Source organism: Lycium ferocissimum, chromosome 5, assembly GCF_029784015.1.
Source record: "Lycium ferocissimum isolate CSIRO_LF1 chromosome 5, AGI_CSIRO_Lferr_CH_V1, whole genome shotgun sequence".
Classification (NCBI taxonomy): domain Eukaryota; kingdom Viridiplantae; phylum Streptophyta; class Magnoliopsida; order Solanales; family Solanaceae; genus Lycium; species Lycium ferocissimum.
Window position 1 is genome coordinate 46,266,817 of NC_081346.1, and position 21,724 is coordinate 46,288,540.

General features: G+C 36.7%; 1 protein-coding gene across 1 annotated transcript; it reads right to left on the reverse strand.

The window, feature by feature from the left end:
• Positions 1 to 10,617: 10,617 nt before the first annotated feature.
• On the reverse strand, positions 10,618 to 11,292 carry LOC132058397 (RING-H2 finger protein ATL74-like). The gene has a single exon (XM_059450912.1). The coding sequence runs from the start codon at positions 11,246 to 11,248 to the stop codon at positions 10,733 to 10,735; it is 516 nt and encodes a 171-aa protein (XP_059306895.1). The 5' UTR covers positions 11,249 to 11,292; the 3' UTR covers positions 10,618 to 10,732.
• Positions 11,293 to 21,724: the final 10,432 nt, after the last annotated feature.

A 21,724-nucleotide genomic window follows, 5' to 3' on the forward strand; every position in this document is an offset into this window, starting at 1 on the left:
ACGATACCTTCTACTTTTAACTTCTTCTTGAACAGTCATTCACCATCTATGTGTTTGCAAGCGAAAGGAAGGTCTGCTAGGATCCAAGTATTATTTTCCATGATGGAATCTATCTCATCCTGGATAGCTTCCTTTCATGACGATGCATTCAGAGATTGCATGGCCTCATTAAAACATAGTGGGATCATTTTCCATATTATGACAATAAGGAATTTCATTTTTTGTTTTATCAGTTGAACCTTCTATTAAATAGATCTAGAAGTCATCTCCAAATGTCTTTTTTTTTTGCTAACTCTCTTACTCTTTCTTAATTCAACAAAGTCATCTTGATTTTCATTATCTTGAGAGATTGATGGTTGTGAAGTAGAAGAATTTGAATCACTTGGAACAATATCTTTTGGTCTAGGAATAGATACAAAGCGAGTTTTATCAAAAATTGCATCTCTTGGTTCAAGGACGGTATTAATCGAGTACGAATCATTTGGTTCAATGACCAAAAACCTATTGACTTTTCTATTTTCAGCATACCCTATAAAGATGCATTCAATTCCTCTTTCACCCAACTTTTCCTTTTAGGTCCCGGGACTTTAATTGCAGCCCTATATCCCCAAACTTTGAGATGACACAAATTTGGTTGTCTTTTGTACCAAAGTTCATATGGGGTTGTTGAATTCCTTTTATCAGGAACCCTATTAAGAATTTAACAAGCTGTTAACATGGCTTCACCCCAATAACCGTGACTTAGCCCTAAGTTAGACAATAAAGAATTAACCATTTCCGTTAGGACCCGATTTTTCCGTTCGGCTACACTATTTTGTTGTGGTGTATATGGTGTCATTACTTGATGCAAAATACCAGTGCTTTTGAAAAATATGACATTATAATATTCCCCTCCCCTATCGGTCCTTAGACACTTAACGAAAGATTGACACTACAATTCAACCTCGGTCTTGTAAATTTTACATTTTTCTAGTGCTTCATATTTAGAAGTTACAAGATAAACTTGAAAAATCTAGATTAGTCATCAATGAATGTAATAACATATTTGTTTCCTCCAATTGTAGGAGTAATATGAAAATCATTTAAGTCTCTATGTATTAATTCAAGCAACTCAGTACTTCTTTTAATACGTGAAATGGATTTTTTTTTTAATTACATAGGGGGTAGGGGAAGGAGAAATGAGGAAGGGGATTACAATGTGGGGATTCGAACCCTCACCAACAAGGTGAGAGTTCAGGTAGCCAACCAACTGCGCTACTAGATCCCTATCTTGTGATCTTTGTTAACATGCAAGTTTTACATTTTTCGCGATCCACATTCCATATTGGTATCAAGACATATTTAGACAGATCCCTCATTCTATAAAAATTAACATGTCCTAAACGTGAATACCATAATGAAAAATTAGAGTCAAGCAAGTAAACATAAACTTCATCCTCTAATGAACGCAAAATGATCTAGTACAAAATTATCATTTCTCCGAATTTTAAAATATTCTAACAACTTTCAAGTATAAATACCCATCAAAATAAAGGAATTCGTATATAAATCATCCCACAATTTGAAAGTAAAACTCACATGATATTTATGCAACATAGTTATAACATGATAATGATTTTTTTTTTTGGCGCGGAATAACAAATTTATGATAGCATATCAAATATGTTATTCCTAAACTTATTCATAATGCATTTCATGATCATCACAAGTGAGTCACCTACCCTAATATTTATGAAATAAATTTCACAAAAATAAAAAAGAATTTTTTTCTCACCAGAAACACACAATTTCTAACAATCAAAGAGAATTATTTGTCCCTCACAAATATTCTCCCGGGATAGAATGAATCAAAGCCAAGAAGTAATGAAACAAGTCTCTGAACACAAAAATTAGTGTTGCAGTCACTAAACTTATGCAGTTTTCTTAAGGAAGAATGTTGATCCTTGGAATATTTCTTATATTATAAAATATTCTCAGGATGTTCATAATGTTTATAGAGGATGTCTTTGACCCCTGAAACTGAAACGACACAACATTTAGGGAAGAGAAGAGATGCATTGTTTCAGAAAGATATATGCCATTTCAGAAAGAAAAATGCTTTTTCCTTTTTGCAGAAAGAAAAGTACTTTTTCTTTTTACCTATTGCATTTACTTTCTCTTGAAAATTCCAACACTTTTCAGCACGAATATTCAGAATCTACACAAAAAAATAATAATCAAGGCACATTAATCCAAATCCACAATAAGTGCCACAAACTCCATCTATCAGACCTCAAAAATATACTATTTCCTCCGTCCCATTTCATATGAAGGTGTTTGATTTGACACAAAGTTTAAGAAATAAAGGAAGATTTTTGAAAATTATGGTCTAAAACAAGCCATAGAAATTTGTGCAGTTAGAAATAATTTCATTACGGGTAAAATGGTAAATTTAAAGTTGAATTGTTACTAAATATAGAAAGGTGTCATTATTTTAGGGACTGACTAAAAAGGAAAGAGTGTCGTATAATTTGCAACAGAGAGAGCAATGCTTTGAGGATGGTAGGCGCATAATGCTGGGATTATCTTTTATCCACTATTTGATTTGTGTATTAAGGGCAGTTATGTCTTTAACCGTGCTTATCCATGTATTAATAATCCTTGTATTGCTAATATCATAGTTTGCTATGTATAAGAATAATACTCCCTCCATCACAATTTATGTGAGCCAATTTGACTAAATTAACTCAATATTTTAAGATTAAAATTTATATATTTGAAGACTATATGAAAAGTACTATAAGTCACAAACTTTCTCATATCAATTTGGTGAAAACATACATCTTAACATGTTGGTCAAAGTTTATACAGTTTGAATTTTGAAAAAGTGAAAAGTATCACATAAATTGAAACAGAGGGAGTACTGAATATGATGTATTTGAAAAGCGAAAAATATCACATAAATTGAAACAGAGGGAGTACTGAATATGATGTATAACTAATCAGTACATGTTTCATTTAATAAATTAATACATGCTTTACTTTCTCTAATGCGTCCTACCACATGACCCCTAAAGTGAAAACATAGTATAAACACTAGTAGCAGCCAATGATACTAAGAAATTTCCATGTTAATGGAGGTATATAAGAAACTCATACCTATGTCTTTGGTATGGAACTGGTGACGACTCTGTTGTTCTTGGGGTGTCGGCGTCGATGAATATAAGAGTCTTTCAAGGAATCGATGGAATTTTGATTTAAAAGATTTTGGTTTCTTGGGATTTAGAGAAGTAAGTGTTTTGGATTTAAGACAGATCAAGAATCTGCAGTATTTGAACTTGAGAGAGAATGGAAATACTTGGAATTGGGTAAGAAGTTGGAGGCTACAAATTTGAAATCCAAGTTCTTGGCTTTGGCCTTGACATTGAGTTTCCATGAATGGTATTGCTGAGGCTGTTGCCCTGCTTCCATTCTCGAACTTTGTTTACTAGCCGTTAGGGCACTTTTAAAGTCATTTCTTTTCCCTCTTTTTTCTTTTGTTTGAGTAATTATACTTCAAGGGCTCCTTTGGTACGAGGGATAAGGAATAATTAATTCTGTAATTAAATTCGGGATGAGTTTATTCCACGTTTGGTTACGATGAAATTTCGGGACAACAAACTCCGGAATTAGTTATTCCATGGTTGTAGAGTTATTTTATTCCCACATTGAGGGTGATATAACAATCCCGGATAGCTAATTATGAGATAATTAATTCCGGAATAACATGTTCCTAACCAAACGAGTCCTAATTATTTTAGTGAAGGAAGTCAGGAATCCCTTTAGTTACAGAACTAACGGAAAAGGGCCAGCTTTCACTACTAGAAAACAAGGAATTAGCGATGGACAAATTTCGTAGCTAAACAACAGAAATTCCATACTAATCCCATTTAGCTACGGATTAGTGACGGATTATAAGAAAATTCAATTAGCTGGGAGCTATTTAGCGACAGATTAGCTAGGAATTACTGACAAATTCCATAGCTAATCGTTTATTCACTTGTAGTGTTTGCCCCAGTACTCTCACTATAGTTGCTATTCGTTGTACTTTTTCAACATATTGGTTTTTGCCATCCAACTTTCAAGTCATATTTATCCTCCTCCGTTAAATCTCATATCCCCATCAAGACCACAACTCGAAGCCCAGGTACAAAGCTAGATTGGTCATTAAGGGATTTGGTCAAAGGAAGGGTATTGACTTTGATGAAAATTTTTCTCCCATTGTGAAAATGTCCTCCATTCGTACAGTCATTGTTTGACTGCTAGTCTTGATTTGGATATCGAGCAGATCGATGTGAAGTCTACTTTTCTTCACGGTGACTTAGCAGATGAGATTTATATGGAACAACCTGAGGGCTTCAAGGTAAAAGGTAAAGAAAATTATGTGTGCAAACTTAAGAAGAGCCTCTAAGGATTAAAGCAACCTCCTAGATAATGGTACAAGAAGTTTGATTCTATTATGGGGGAGCAAGCCTATAAGAAGACCTCTTCAGATCATTGTGTGTTTGTACAAAGATTTTCTGATGATGATTTTATCATCCTCTTGGTATATGTGGATGATATGTTGATTGTGGGCAGGAATGCTTCCAGGGTTGACGAGTTAAAGAAACAACTAAGTCTTTTGCTATGAAAGACTTGGTCATGTTAAGTAGATTTTGGGCATGAGCATTACTCGTTTTAGAGATGAATGGAAGCTTTATTTGTCACAAAAGAAGTACATAAGGAAGGTACTTGAAAGGTTTAACATGTTAGGGGTTAAACCTGTTGCTAGCCCTCTTGCTTCTCATTTCAAGTTGAGCGTTGAGCAGTGTCCTTCCATAGATAAAGAGAAGGACGAAGTCCCATATGCCTTAGCAGTTGGAAGTTTAATGTATACTATGGTATGTACGAGGCCAGATATTGCTCATGCAGTTGGTACAGTGAGTCGTTTTCTCTCTAATCTAAGAAAAGAACATTGGAATGTTGTGAAGTGGATTATGGAGTACATCAAAGGTATAACTGATGTCTTAGTTTATGTGAAAGGAAGCCCTTGCTAGTTGGTTTTACTGATGCAGACATGGCCGGAAATGTTAATTCTCGTAAGTCTACTTCAGGTTGTTTGATTAAATTTTCCGGAGAAGCTATATTATGGCAGTCAATGTTGCAAAAGTGTGTTGCGCTTTCAACAAAAGCGACTGAGTTTATTGCAGCAGCCGAAGCTTGCGAAGAGTTGATATGGATGAAGAACTTTCTTCTTGAGATTGGTTTCAAGCAAGATAGGTATGTGTTGCTATGTGACAATCAGAGTGACATTCACCTTGGTAAGAATTCTAGTTTCCATGCAAGATCAAAGCATATTGATGTTAGGTATCACTGGATACGAGATGTGGTGAATGCTAAGTTGATGGAACTAGAGAAGGTTCATACTAATGCTAATGGTGCCGACATAATGACTAAAGCATTGCCAAGGAAGAAGCTTGAGACTTGTTGCTTGATTGCCGGGAGGGCGAGGTCCTCCATTTCATCGTAAGGGAGAGGTTTGTTGAGTCCCTCCTCATAGAGGTAAATGTGGTAGGTGAAGGGAAGAAAAATGTCAACCCATTCACACTCATAGAAGAAGGTTTGCAGCTGATTGCAAATGGCTACTGGTCACCGTTCAAATCTATGGCTTTTGACAAACAAAGATTTGTTTGGCAAAGTCAATAAAGCCAAAACTGATTTTGGGATGGTGGATGCCATCCATGATATCAAGGAGAGGAATTCACCTCTATAAATAGGCAGATCATTCTTCAGTTGAAACACACCAATCTTAGACAAATACATCTGAGTATTAGAGAGCGGAGTGAGATATACCATAGACTATGTAAGAAAGTAGTTTGTTGAGCTATATTTTAGTGAGATGGGAAAATTAAAAGATAGTTTTTTTTTTTGAGCGTGTAGTGGTCTTGGAGTATTTATACTCGTGACTACACAGTTTAAAATTCCTTGCTATTGTGATATCAGTTGCCCTTCTTAGGCCATGGTTTTTCGCTATTCAGAAGGGTTCCACGTAAAATTTTGGTGTCATTATTGTTTTCTTATATTCTTGTTGTTTAACCATAACTTAGAGTTCTGCTTTTATCATTAATATCGTGAATATTATTTTTGCGGGTCTATTTTACACCCAGCATATTGTGAATATATGTGCACATAATTTCCTTTGAATGGTTTATACCTTTTTGGCAAGTGAAATTTTGGATTAAATCTTTAGTTGATACTTGGTTATGAACAGAGACCAGAGAAGAGCTTCATACCTAACACAACAAACAACCGAAAGAAGGAGAAAGCCTCACCAAGGATTGATATTCAGAGAAATCAGCTGAAGTATTGATTTACATATTCGGGGAGAATCCACATTCCATGGAGAGAAATTGAGAACTAAAAGGGAAAACAACGAAAACAAGAGGAGCAAAGGTGTTGACCTGCCTTACTAGCCGCAGAGGCTGCTCCAGTTAGTTGCTAGCTATCCATTTATGTCTTTCATATTAGAGATACAGATATATTAGAAGTTATTGAGCGGCAGCGATGGTGGTCAGAGCAAGAGAAGAACAAAGAGGTAGGGCTGGGCATAAATACCGAAAACCGAAAAACCGGACCGAACCGAATTAATTTGGTTTTTTGGTTTCGGTTTTTTCGATTTTTCGGTTCGGTTACGATTTTTTTTTCCCTAAAATTTCGGTGTTCGGTTATGGAATTTGGGTTCTTTGGTTTTTCGGTTTAACCGAACATTTACTATGTGAGTACAAAAAAATTATAAAACTTAGGACCACTGACTCTTAGGCCCAAAAAATTGTCATCCAACCCAAAGTCCCAAGCCCATCCTAGACCCTAATTGCTGTTGCTCGTAAAAGTTGTGAGAAAATTGTATTTCTTAACTTTATCATTGGAAGAATATAAGTTAATGTTTGAAACATCAGGCTATCATTGAAAGTATTTTATAAACTATCTAAAATGATACTTATAGCTAGTACCTTTTTATCACTTACAATGCAAAGTATGTTTAATTAGCTGTCAATATTTTTGCCAAGTTCTATGTTATTCTTGTTAAGCCTCTAAAAAATACTCAATGATGGTACAATAGTGTCCTAAAATCCATCAACAGAAGAACTCAACCATTCTCATAAATCATATTAATTAAAACTCAATCCCAAATTCTCTGGCCCGGTTCATTTCAGTACAAAGTTTTCCATGTAGGTGCGACAATATTAATTAAAATCAAGTAGCTTTTCAGCATGGGCTGTTATTAATCCTACATGGCTACAACACAGAGACATCAGACATGGACTTGATGCTCCCCAATTTTTAAATTAAATGTGCTCAATTGGTGAAAATACCGAAAATCGCAACTACAACAACTAAATATCAGATAAAATGAGAAGCAAATTAAACGCTTGTTAGATTCATGCACTGGATAACAAAGTGAAGAACAATTAATCATTTTATCTAGGCCAAACCCATCGACAGACACCTGTGGTCATCCAATTCTTTCACTTGAGCATTTAAAGTGACCCTTGTTCCATTTAAACACTTCAGGTGGGTCATTCCTATTCCACTTAGACACTTTTTAAAATCCGTTATCGGAGCAAAACCAACACCAAAGGGGGCGCCACCATTGCACATCCAACCACCCCCAAAAGCCCCAATTTTTAATGGTCAAAACTCCACGAATTTACAAAATAGTGAATTTACAATTAAAATGAGTTGGCACAATTTAATTGACTTGGCACAATTTAAATGAGCTGGCACAATTTAATTGGCCACTTAATCTACGTAGGAGACGACTGGTGTTGGTTTTACTCCGATAACGGTGCAAAAAGTGTCTAAGTGGAATAGGAATGACCCACCTGAAGTGTCTAAATAGAACAAGGGCCACTTTAGGTGCTCAAGTGAAAGAAGTGGACGACCACAGGTGTTTGTCGATGGGTTTGGCCTTTTATCTAGGATACTAAGTTAAGATGTATTTCTACTGTGGCATTGGTGTAAACTTTTTTTACTTTTTACTTAATTTTTCATCATTTAGTGACTTAAATATCATATTTTTAATTAAAAAGGTAGTCTATTTTACAAGCAGAAAAATAGTCCATTCGAGGCCCATACCAAAAAAACTGAATTAGAAAAACCTAAATCGAACCGAACCGAACTTCAAAAAATCGAACCGAACTGAATTAATTCGGTTCGGTATTCGGTGTCCACTTTCAAAAAACCGAAACCGAAGAACCGAACCGAAGTTTGAAAAAATCGAACCGAAGAACCGAACGCCTTGGATTAAATCTTTAGTTGATACTTGGTTATGAATAGAGACCAGAGAAGAGCTTCATACCTAACACAACAAACAACCGAAAGAAGGAGAAAGCCTCACCTGAAGGATTGATATTCAGAGAAATCAGCTGAAGTATTGATTTACATATTCAGGAGAATCCACATTCCATGGAGAGAAATTGAGAACTAAAAGGGAAAACAACGAAAACAGAGGAGCAAAGGTGTTGACCTGCCTTACTAGCCGCATAGAGGCTGCTCCAGTTAGTTGCTAGCTATCCATTTATGTCTTTCATATTAGAGATACAGATATATTAGAAGTTATTGAGCGGCAGCGATGGTGGTCAGAGCAAGAGAAGAACAAAGAGGAAGTCAATAAATAAAATGTGGGCCCCACTGGGAATACTTATGCACGCGCAGCTATCAAAATATATCAACAGGTGTCAGACTCTGCAGCTAAAACTAAACCTGAAATGATCAAGGCTGCTTTAGGGCTCTTCTATATATTAGGAAAGTCTAGTAACTTAGTAAAGCATAACTTAGTCCAAATTCAGGTAAATTAGTGTCTACTAAGGAAATGAGATTATTCACCTAGTGTGAATTTGGATCATTTGTTATCATTTTGAAGGGGCTTTCTGAACCATTGACCCAGAATATATTATAACTGGATCCTTCTTCATTTTGTGCGTTATCTATAACAACCATTATTTATAGATGTACCATTTGATACGCCTTGTAACTTAGCTTCAGAAACATTATTCTTTTGTATTGATATGAAACAGTATATAGAAAAGCATTTTCTTGGCTAGGCAACGTAATTGTCAATCTTTTAGAGAATACATGTTTCTTAGTTCTTATGCTTGGCTAGACCACGTTTCCTTTATTAAAAGAAAAATATTGTTATGTATAAATTTGTGAAAGGAAAAAATAGAAACAAAACCGAGAAAACAAGAAAGCCGATATTGAAAATACCGATTTATATTGATTTGATTTGGTTTATTATTTTAAAACCGGACATGATAGGTTTGATTCGATTTTAGTGGAAAACCGACTCAAACCGCATCATCTATACCCCTATTAATAACTTACATCTGCCTCTGCTTATATGCTAGTGAACTTTTATGTCTAAAATGTACTCGTAATTAAAATTTTAATATATAAATATTATTCAAAAGAAACCTTCAAATGCATCATTTTCATAAGGGTAGTAAAGTAAGAAATTATGTGCATTTTATGGCAATATTGCTAAACTGCCTATTTCTTATGATAAAAAGAGCTCCATCCTCTTTTACTCCTTCCACTCGCAACGTATGAGCACATACAGAGTGATACAGGGGTGGATGTGGTACAAATTCAACAGGTTGCATTAATCTTAATATTTTCTGATGGAATATAAATATATATGTAAAAATCAATATTATGTTCTGACGTAATATAAGTAGGCGTTTGGACATGCGGTTTGAAACCATGGTTTGCAATCATGAGATGAAACTAGCGTTTGGACATGCATTTCATCTCATGATTTCAAACCATGGTTTCAAAAATTTTAAATATAAAACTTGACCCGTAAGTTGGTAAATATTTTTAACAATTACTCCCACCAACCATTTACCAACCTCATTAGCTTCCACCAACCTTTATTTATGTTTATCATGTGGGAGGATTATATTAAAGAGTAGTTACATTACTACTCATGTTAAATTTTCATTTTTGTTGAACTAAAGTTTGATCAATTGATGTTCAATTATTTAGAAAGGCCTTCTGGTAGCGTATTAATTTTGTTATGAACTATGACTTGCTCATTTGGTAAGATTGTATAAGAATTGAGAATGTTTTGATAGTTTTCACAACTTGTGGGGTTTTTATGTCTATAAGAGAAAATACAACTTAAGATATCCAAATTACATGTCCAAATATAGTTTCAAACCATGTCCAAACGACTCCTAAATAAATATGTAAAAAGTCATTAGACTTATACAAATATTAAGTTCTGAGCTCATAAGTGCAAAAGTGAATGGATTCAGTTAGTACTACAAAGATATCGATTAAACCCATCAAATTGAGAATCAGAAATCACCATTGATCACATATAATGGATGTACAAGAATTTTTATAGGGGGTACTAATTCTTTTTGGGTATTTATATGTTCGCCTGTGAGATTGATTTGAGAGCTCAAACTCTTTCATATGCTAGTATTAAAAGCTGAATTAACGCATGAATGCATTAATACAATTTGAGCAGTGAACAGGAAACTGAAAGAACCACCAAACCTTCAACCATCATACGATGTAACTACTCATCTTAATCTTTACATGGCCAAAAAGAAAACAAAATGAAAAGACAATTTAACATAGCAAAAGCTGAGAAAAGGCCTAAGTGGTATTACATTTCATCTATCTTCAATAAGAAAGAGGCGTATTTGTCTCATTTCTTCACTAGTCATGGTTCTACTGTGGCTTCACCATTCAAAGAGTGCCGACAATTCGGGCACGATGAATGTGCCAAGAGCCATTTATCAATACATGTCACATGAAAACCATGTTTACATTTTGGTAACACACGAACCTTTTCACCATCCACAAATTCTCCAAGACAAATTGGACATTCACTCCCTGAAAAATTCACTTTTCCATAAACAACTACAGGAATTTGCCGTAAATTTTTCTTCTTGATCCCTTTAGCAGCAACAACTTGTGACTCCTCTGCACTACGACTACAACGAAACGCGCATCGCACAATAGAATTTAAACCAAGTACACTTAATAATGCACATAGCAAAACGGCAAGAATTATGATCATATTGGTGTCGAAATTTGAATTATGATCATACTGGTTTCCATCTATTGGTGCCATACTTTGGTCTGTCTCAAGAAGAAGCCGGTGATGGAAATTCATTACTATGTCTTTAGCTAGCTGATCAAGAATCAATCCCTGCAAGTGAAATAACAAAAACATCTAAGTAATTTTTTTTTTTTTTGAGCTAAAAGGAGAAAACTAAGTCATGTCGGACGAAATATAGTCTAGTGGTATCTGTCGAAATCTTCCATATAATAGTTGTAAGTTCGATTTCATTACCCCTTTCCCTTGCAGTTTACTAACCAATATGTAATGGAATTTTTTAAATGATAAATTGTAAAAGATTCGAACTCGCAATTCGAAAAGATTAAAAAACAAAATATTTGATTTTTTTGATGTGGAATATTATGTTTGATTCGTGTATTGTCATTGGATCTCTGCTTATATTTGTTGGGTCTTGCACTTCGAGTATCTTATTTATCTATGGTAGTTACTGCTCCTTTCTTTCCAGACTGCTTTATCATGACTTTCTCGCTTTAATTCTCGTTTTCATATTGTTTTGATATGCTTGTCCCTATCTGACCTTTTGTCTTGTTCTCTCTTGAGCCAAGGGTCTTTCGAAAAGCCTCCCCTACCTTCGCCAGTGGGGGTAAGGCTCACAGACACTTTACCCTCTCCAAACCCCACATTGTGGGATTCTACTGGGTATGTTGTTGTTGTTGTTGGAATATTATGTTTGAGAATGTTAAAGAACAAATTCTTCTGGAGGAATAAGGAGGAAAAGCAAATGGTAAGTGATGGATATAAGAATTTGGGACAGCTTGAGGTTATTCCTCAAAATTTGGTCCTTTTGGGACCAACACCGAACAATAGTGCAAACAAAGATGGAGATTTTTCTTACCGTAGTTTAACCTTGCTTTTTTTCTTTGCTCTTAATACTAACTTTGTTTTTCCCTCAAGATGTTGTCGTTCTTGCATGAACTCAGTGTGATTTAATCAGAAAAATTTGCAAGAATAACTAAACCATTAAGTAAAGAAATATTTTGAAAGTGTGTTCTTACCTAACCACAAAAAAAAGGATTTTGGTTATGGCTACCAAATCCAAACTGAATCCATTTAAATGTACGCAGGTTACCTGCTCAAGTTACAAGGTTGCAGAAATTCGAGAGCTAGTGGAACATTTGATTGCACTCTTTTCTTTTTTCTTTTAGTTTGATTTGAGCATAATCATAGAGACAAGTTTATTTGAGCATTATAAATGGTTTGAACAAAAACATTGGCATCCTAGTCATCTGAAATATCTTTTGCATCTTAAAAAACTCTTTTAATTTTCACTTTCTACAAATATCATTGCAGCTAAAAGTCTAACGGATATGGACGCTTACCTTGCTATATATATTATTTTAAGATTGACTCTTTTATCTTCTATCCTTAATTCATAGAATAATTGTGTGGAAAAAACTTTCAGTCTTGATATTTTGGTCACACCCTTTAAGTACGACTTGAGATGAAAAGCATGTTGCTAATTTTAGTTTCTGGTACAAGTGGTTTACACCAGTTCTAATCTTTCGGTGTGATTTGAACTGCTTCCTAATCCCATGAATATTCTAATAGTTAGGTGAAAAGTTTGATAAATTGATGGAATTTTAACCCACTACAAAAAACGATTTTCTATTCTTTCCTTAGTTTTATCATTAATATGATTACCATAGTGCATATAAATATCTCTAGAATTTAAAATCTAAGATATGGAAAAATGATGTAGATGATAGGAATCAGCTTTTCTCCATTAGTCCTAAACTTCTCATATAATGACGTCAGTCTAAAACTTTGGCATGGAAACAATTTACTCCCTCGGTCCCATTATAGTTTGTTATTTATGGTGCCAGCTCACTTACTGAAGAACTAAGTTCTTCAACGGTAAATCAGAAGTAAATTGCGAAATAAAAAATCACACAAAGATTTTTACGTAAAAAACTTCTTGCTTAAGGGAGGCAAAAATCACGACCTATCTCCAATAAGATTTTTCATATCTCCACTAAAACACTCGATCTGTTTTAAGATTACAACTCTTATAACCTTATGAACTAACCACTTTAGCACGTTTCCCCGTTTACAATTCTTCACTAATGTAGATAACGTCTGCAAAGACTCTACCCAGTCTAAGAAACCCCTTACAACTCAATGTAACACCTATTACAAACTTCTATGAAAGTAAATAGGTTTATAATACAAAACAAAAAATCTAACAACTACAACATAAAGAACTGTAAGCATAAATCTTGATAGGAAGAACTTCATCGTTGCAGTTGATTCTCTCTAACTTGAACACACTCAAAAGATTTCTTTCTTTATACAGTGGCCTCTTGTCTTCAACATCACCATGATGCATTATATCGGAGAAGGAATAGCAGTTTCTTGTATCTCCAAATCCAAACCAAACATGGTTCAAGATTTCAAGAACCCAATCCAAGTCAAACTTCGTTTCTACTAACGCGTCAACAAAATGTAGTTTCCAGCTGGACTTAATTTGTCAAAGAAGAAGGAGGTAAAATTACTTTTTGCAAGTATAAATATGTACAATGGAATAAAAACATGTAGAAAAGAATATTTGTTTTAACGAATGAACGTGTGAAAAGAATGTAGGTTTAAATGAATATATAAAGAATGTGTAAAGATTGTATATTGCTGTATATCAAGTATAAAAAATATATATCTACGTAGATGAAAAAGAATGTATAAAAGAGTGTATAAAGAATGTATATTGTTAGTATAAAGAGTGTATATTTGTTAATAAAGAGAATGTATATTTGTTGGTATAGAGAATGTATATCTATTAGTATAAAGGATATATATCGTTACTATACATTTGAGTGAACAAAAAAAATATATATATATATAAAAGATCATGTAAGGAATGTATATAAAAGTATATAAAAATGCAGAAAAATGCAAATTTGTGTATATGATAGTATAAAAGAGTGTAAAATGTATAATAGGGAAAGTATACAGAGTATAAAAAATGTATATCCGTGCAAAAGGATGTGTATTAACAAAACAATTTGGAAGCTGTCTTTCCATCGTAAAAGAATGTATCGTTTTTAAAGAATGATCTAAAGATTGAAAAAAAGTATTTAACAAATAATTAATGAGAGAATTTCTTGTAAAGGCTAAATGATAAAAGAATTTCTAAAAATGAATAGACAATTTAAAAGAAAAAATGTGATATATAAAGTATTAGAAATGAAGATTTGTTTAAAAAAGAAAGGGCAACCTAGTATTTAGCTAGCGTCCGAAAATGTGGATTTAACTAACCAAAGCTTATTAGTTAGTTTGATTATGAAGATATGTTTAAGACCTAAGTATGTCTAAATGAGTTAGTAATCTCAAAGTCGAATGATAAGTATAAATAAGTGGACACCCCCTGCCGGGCGCCCCAAAAATAAACTATTTTACTATACATTTTATTTTATTTATCTTTAAGAATTGATAAGTAAATACAAACAGAGGATCAGATCAAATCTTCGAGAAGCAACTTCGGAGATCTCTAAAAAGACTTAGGAAAAATTCAAGTCAAAATAATGAATACTCAATATATATATGTGTGATTGAACTCAGATGAAGAAGTCTTATACACGCCATGGCTGAAAAACGCCGGTTACTCGGATCGTTGGCCGACCCACTTTACCTTGCCAAGATATGAATTGTAAAGCTCTTATTCCTAGCTGATGATCTAGAGATCATGTCATCGCCCAATATTTTTTTTTTTTTAAAAGTATATGTCGCGATTTTAAAATAAAACCCCATCTTATGTACAAGGGAGGTGTGACACCCCATATCATAGAACCGAGGTTAGACTTGTATCGTTAGAGTTTTAGTGGAAAATCTGAAGGTTTGAACGTTTTGCGAAAATAGTTGATAGGCCTACTTCGGGCAGTCATAACCCCTTGATTAGTTGGGAATTTGGGAAAGTACCCTTAATGAAAGTTCTAGTACGTAGAAATACCTTTCCAACCATATAAGGACCAGGCCAATCAGAGATTAGAGGAAGGAGAAATGATCATCGCAACATGGCTAATAGTAAGGTGCTTAAGATTCAATAAAATCAACTAAGTTTTCGATACGTCTGCCTTCCAGCCCAATTTTGTGAAAATACGTTGAGAATTTGAGAAAACTCAAAATATAAAAGTTGTAGATCTTTGAAATACCTTTCGAACGATATATTATGGGGACAAGCGGATACCTGCGCAAAAAGTTATACTCGTTTCTTGGACAATGTGCAGTCTGCGTGAAGGACCGTCAGGTGCGCAATCGCACACGCGAGGCAGTGTAACTTCCCTTGCTGCACAATCAGATAGGTGGTCAGGCCTTCAGCTGCGCGAACGCGCACTAGGAAGGTCATTTTAAAAGCCCTAGTTCGTTCCCTACACCCTAAACAAAAAAATTTACTCTAGAAAGGGAAGCTCTCTAGAACCCAACTTCCTCCAGGGTCCCTCCATCATTAAAGGTAAGTTCTAATGATGATTATAAGTTAATTTCAATTCTCCAACACCTTATGTATGTATGAAAATATTTTTTTTAAAAGTTAAGCATGCATGACATCCGCCTTAAGAGGCATTCAGAGGTACAGATTGATCTCTTTATCTTATGTTATCTTCATACTTTCATTATTTTGTTACTCATGCCTTACATACTCGGTACATTATTCGTACTGACATCCTTTTATTCGTGGACGTTGCGTTCATGCCCGTAGATAGACAGGAAGACGGACCAATCCCCTAGGCTGCTTCATCAACGATTGTACAAGAGCGCTTCATTTGTTCTGGAGCTGCGGTTCAGCTGGTATTATTCTTTTGTGCACATATATAGGCGTGGCAGGGTCCTGTCCCGTCGTTATGATATTATGCACTTCGTGTAGAGGCTCGTAGATAGATTTGTATAGTTAGATGTTCTGTGACCTTTTCAGTCCACATTTTGTCGTATCATTTTGGCAGCCTTGTCAGCTTGTGTATGTAAATATATAGGCATAGTTTGATGGCTAATGAATAGATGTGCATTTATCTCTTGGACTCATGTCCTTACAGATTATGATATTTATGAGTTATCTTTGTGGTCCACGTAGATATGATTATGAGATGTATGTCAAGAGGTGCTCGATAGATTAGTTTCGGGTGCCTGTCATGGCCCTCTGGTTAGGTCGTGACAAAAGTTGTATCAGAGCAGTTCGACCTAGGGTTTGTCTACGAGCCGTGTCCAGTAGAGTCTTGTTTATGAGTGTGAAGCGTGCCACACTATAAACAGGAGGCTTCGGGGCATCTAGGAATGATTGACCTTTCTTTCTCATCTTAGATTGTGCGATAGAGCCATGTTTTTAGGATTTCCTTTTTTCCTGACCGTGTTATGATTTCAGTGATGCCTGTGAAGAGAAAAGCTACAGCGGCCCAGAAGGGCAAGTCAGTGGCCGGTAAGAGAACTGGATGGGTACATCTTACAGATGTGGAGAAGGGCGAGTCCCAAAATGAGGTTCCATCTCGGTCCTCTTATACTCCGCCTACTTCAGAGGAGCATAGAGAAGCTTCAGCTCCAGAACCCTCAGTTCCTCTACCGGATGCCTCAGCCCAGGAGATGAGAGAGACTGTTAAATTGTTGACTCAGTTAGTAGCCGTTCAGGACCAATGACGGTACGAGTCATGGTGATAGGGCTGTTAGTGCCAGAGTTCGTGATTTCATTAATTTAGACCCTCTAGAATTCTTTGGGTCAAAACCAAATGAGGACCCGCAGAACTTTATAGATGGGATGTTGAGGACATTGCGGGTGATGCATGCTTCAGATATTGAGTCGGTAGAGTTGGCCTCTTACATATTACGGGATGTGGCTGTTCATTGGTATAATACCTGGGTGACTTCTAGAAGGGATAATGCACTTCCACCCGTGTGGCAGAAGTTCGTAGATGCTTTTCTTTGATATTATTTGCAGCCATAAATTCGAAGGGCCAGAGCTGATAAGTTCCAAAATCTTAGACAGGGGAACATGAGTGCTCGGGAGTATAGCCTTTGTTTTAATTGATATAAGAGATCGTGTCTAATGGTTTGTGAGTGGTTTGGGAACACATTTGATTGATGATTGCTTGACGGCCTCATTTCAGGAAGGTATGGATATTTCTCGTATTCAGGCCCACGCCCAGAATCTTGAGGAGCAATAGCAGTAGCGGAGGGGTGGCGTGAGCATGATAGGGGTTATAGTAAGAGAGCCGCATCCTCGAGTCGTTAGCGAGTTCGGAGGGGTCGGAGGCGGCGGTATTCTAGACAACCCACCATTCGGCCAGGCTTGTGCACCTCAACGATTTGCAGGTCAGAGATTTGATCGATCTATTTATTCAGGATCAGGCCAGAGTTCCAGAGCCTCGGGCTCCCAGTATAGGGGTGATTCAGGCCAGATGAGGCCACCTTTATCACGATGTACTCAGTGTGGTAAGTTACATTCTAGACAGTCTTTGCTTAAGTTCGGATGCTAGTTATGCCTGTGGTCAGCCAGGCCATATTATGCGTGACTGTCTATTGAGAGGTGGTAGAGGTATAGTTCAGCCTATAGGATCAGCAGCGGGTTCTTCATCATCTGTACGCCCCCTAGGTAAAGTTCACAGACATCAGCAGGTCGTGGTAGAGGTAGAAGAGGAGCGTCCAGTTCAAGTGGTCCTCAGAACAGTATTTATACATTGGCTCGTCGGCAGGATCTTGAGTCTTCACCTGATGTGGTTACAGTGTCTTCTCATGATATATATGGATTGATTGATCCAGGTTCTACATTGTCATATGTTACTCCTTTTATTGTTGGTCGGATTAGGGTGAAACCTGAGTCGATTAAACCTTTTGAGATATCTACACCCGTTGGTGACCCAGTAGTAGCTAGACGGGTATATAGAAATTGTGTGGTTATAGTCTGTGATCGTCGTACTATGGCTGATTTTATTGAGTTAGATATGGTAGATTTTGATGTTGTTATGGATATGAATTGGTTGGCTTCTTGTTATGCTAACGTTGTTTATAGGATGAAGATGGTTCAGTTTCAGTTTCTGGGAGAAACAGTTCTAGAGTGGAAGGGTAATACAGCGTCTCCGAGAGGTAGGTTTATTTATTATCTCAAGGCAAGGTAGATGATTGCTAAAGATTGTATTTATCATTTAGTCCGGGTTCAAGATATGAAAGCAAAGTCGCTGACCCTTCACTCTATTCTAGTAGTTAATGAGTTTTTAGATGTATTCTCGGATGAGCTTCCAGGTCTTCCACTAGAACGGGAGATTAATTTTGCCATTGTTGTGTTACCAGCTACTAAGCCAATATCCGTTCCCCCTTATAGAATAGCACCTGCTGAATTGAGGGAGTTTAAGAAGCAACTGAAGGACTTACTTGAGAAAGGCTTTATCAAGCCTAATTCGTCGCCGTGGGGAGCACCTATGTTGTTTGTGAGGAAGAAAGATGGCTCTTTACGGATATTTATCGACTACAGATAGCTGAATAAGGTTACAATAAAGAATAAGAAACACTTCCAAGGATTGATGTTTATTTGATTAGTTGCAGGGTGCCAAATAGTTCTCGAAGATATATTTAAGATCCGGGTACCACTAGGTAAGAGTTAGAGAGAAAGACATTTTGAAGACGGCCTTCAGAACCAGATATGGTCATTTCGGATTTCGGGTAATGTCGTTCGGGTTGACTAATGCACCGGCGGTATTTATGGATTTAATGAACAATGTATTTAAGCCTTTCCTAGATTTGTTTGTGATCGTGTTTATCGATGATATCCTGGTATATTCTCGATCTGAGGCAGAGCATGCAGATCATTTACATGCTGTCCTTAGAGTTCTTCAGGCCTGAGAGTTATATGCAAAGTTCTCAAAAGTTTTGGTTGAATTCTGTGACTTTTCTGGGGCACATTATTTCAGCTGATGGTATTCGAGTGGATACCCAGAAGATTGAAGCTGTGAAGACTTGGTCGAGACCTACAACACCTACTGAAGTTTGTAGTTTTCTGGGCTTGGCAGGTTATTATAGAAGATTTGTAGAAGTTTTTTCTACTATTTTTGCACTACTGACGAAGCTGACTCAGAAATCAGCTAAGTTTCAATGGACAGATGCTTGTGAGCGCAGATTTCAGGAGTTGAAGAATAGATTGACTTCAGCCCCGGTTCTGACACTTTTGGAAGGATCGGAGGGCTACGTCATTTATTATTATGCTTCAGGTGTGGACTAGGTTGTGTGTTGACGCAGTATGACAAGGTTATAGCTTATGCTTCAAGACAGTTGCGGAGACACGAACAGAACTACCTCACCCATGATCTAGAGTTCATGTGGTGATTCAAGCATTGAAGATATGGAAGCACTATTTGTATGGTGTTCATGTTGATATCTATACAGACCACAAGAGTCTCCAGTATATTGTTAAGCAGAAAGAGTTGAATTTGCGTCAAAGGCGATGGTTGGAGCTATTGAAATATTATGATGTTAGCATGTTGTTTCATCCTGGAAAGGCGGACATAGTAGCCGATTCCCTTAGCCGCAGATTCATGGGTAGCTTACGTGATGTTCAGCCAGAGAAAAGAGATTTAGCTCGTGAGCTTCAGCAATTCGCTAACCTAGGAGTCCGATTATTGGACTCGGGCGATACGGGAGTTTCTATTCAGGATTCAAGAGCCTCGTCTTTAGTAGTTGAGGTGAAAGAGCACCAGTATGAGGATCCCATGCTAGTTCATTACAGAGATACATCTCCCCAGAAGAAAAAGTCACTATTCGAGATTTCTGTAGATGGGGTTCTCAGATATCGAGGCAGGCTATGTGTTCCTGATGTTGTAGGATTACACCGCCAGATTTTGGGGGAGGCTCATTGTTCCCGTTATTCTATTCATCCGGAAACGAAAAAGATGTATTATGATATTAAGTTAATTTATTGGTGAGATGGAATAAAGAAAGACATAGCAGAGTTTGTAGTACAATGTCCTAACTGTCAACAGGTAAAGATTGAGCATCAGAATCCTGGTGGATTATTGCAAGCTATTGAGATTCTGACTTGGAAATGGGAAGTAATTAACCTGGATTTCATTACAGGCTTGCCTCGTTCTCAACGTAAGTTTGATTCCATAGGGGTGATTGCCGATAGACTTACAAAGTCAGCTCATTTTCAGCCTGTCAGGACTACGTATTCAGCTGAAAATTATGCAAAGCTTTATATCAAGGAGATAGTACGACTCCATGGTGTACCAGTAACTATTATCTCCGACGAGGGCCATTTGCTGCCTAATTCCGGAAGTCTTTCCAAAAGGGTTTGGGGACTCAGGTGAGTCTTAGCACAACATTTCACCCCTAGACTGATGGACAAGATGAGCGTATCATTCAGATTCTCGAGGATATGCTACGGGCATGTGTGTTAGACTTTGGAGGTAGTTGGGATGATCACTTTCCGCTTATTGAGATCACGTATAATAATAATTATCATTCTAGTATTCAGATGGCCCCGTATGAGGCTTTATATGGGCGGAAGTGTAGATCACCAATTGGATGGTTCGAAGTAGAGAAAACTAAGTTAGTAGGGCCAGATTTGATCCAGCAAGCAGGAGAAGGTCAAGCTTATTCAGGATAGATTATTGGCAACCCAGAGTCGTCAGAAGTCTTATGCAGATAATCGCCGACGAGACTTAGAGTTTCAAGTTGATGACTGGGTATTCTTGAAGGTGTCGCTTATGAAAGGCGTTATCAGATTTGAAAAAAAGGGTAAGCTTAGTCCTGGGTACATTGGGCCTTACAGTATTGTACGCAGAGTGGGCCAGGTGGCCTATGAATTGGATCTACCTTCAGACTTGGAGTCAGTCCACCCTGTTTTTCATGTGTCAATGCTTCGCAAGTGTATTGGAGATCCTTCTAGAGTGGTACCCTGTCACGACACTAATTACCGATCGTGCGGGCACCTATCTTATTATCACTAGTAGGCGAACCCTTACCCATTAGCCCATTAATCTGTTACACCTCGAAATTTTTTTCGTTGATGCACAGTGAATAGGCTAATGAGAAATATGAAGTATACGATGTTTCAATAGGTAAGACATAGCAGTTGATGATTCTAAATAAGATTTGAAAGGCATTCGATGTTTGACGAGAAAGTTCCCAAGAGAAGGCCATGTAAGCGATAAGTATCGGAAAGGATTTATGAGTAGTAAGTTGATGACAACTTAATGATGTGTTGGGGAAGAGTTATAACGCCCCTTAGATTGTTAATGAAGTGATAAAAAAGTGCTAAGAAGGTTCCATAAGGATTGGAGATCAAACGAGACGACGGGATCGAACTTGTGTGCGATGAGTTTCCACGTTCCCGGCCCACAAGAAGGTGTTCCACGGACCGTGGATGGGTCCGTGAACTTTAGAGAGAAGGCGGCCTGGCTGGTCATGAACCACGACCAGCTCCATGGACAGCATTGGGTTCCACGGACCGTGGAACACCCGACGGGCTGAAATGTTTTAAGTGTTTAAATGTGTTCCCAACTTCATTATTTCATTTCCAACATCTCTCTACTTCTCTCTAAAGCCTCTAGGGCTTCATATACATTTCATGAACAAGAATCCAAAGGGAATTAAAGGTGATTATCA

What these genes read in the sequence shown, in the direction of transcription:
- LOC132058397 (XM_059450912.1), bottom strand. Translation starts at nt 11,248, where the DNA reads ATGTTTTTGTTATTTCACTTGCAGGGATTGATTCTTGATCAGCTAGCT.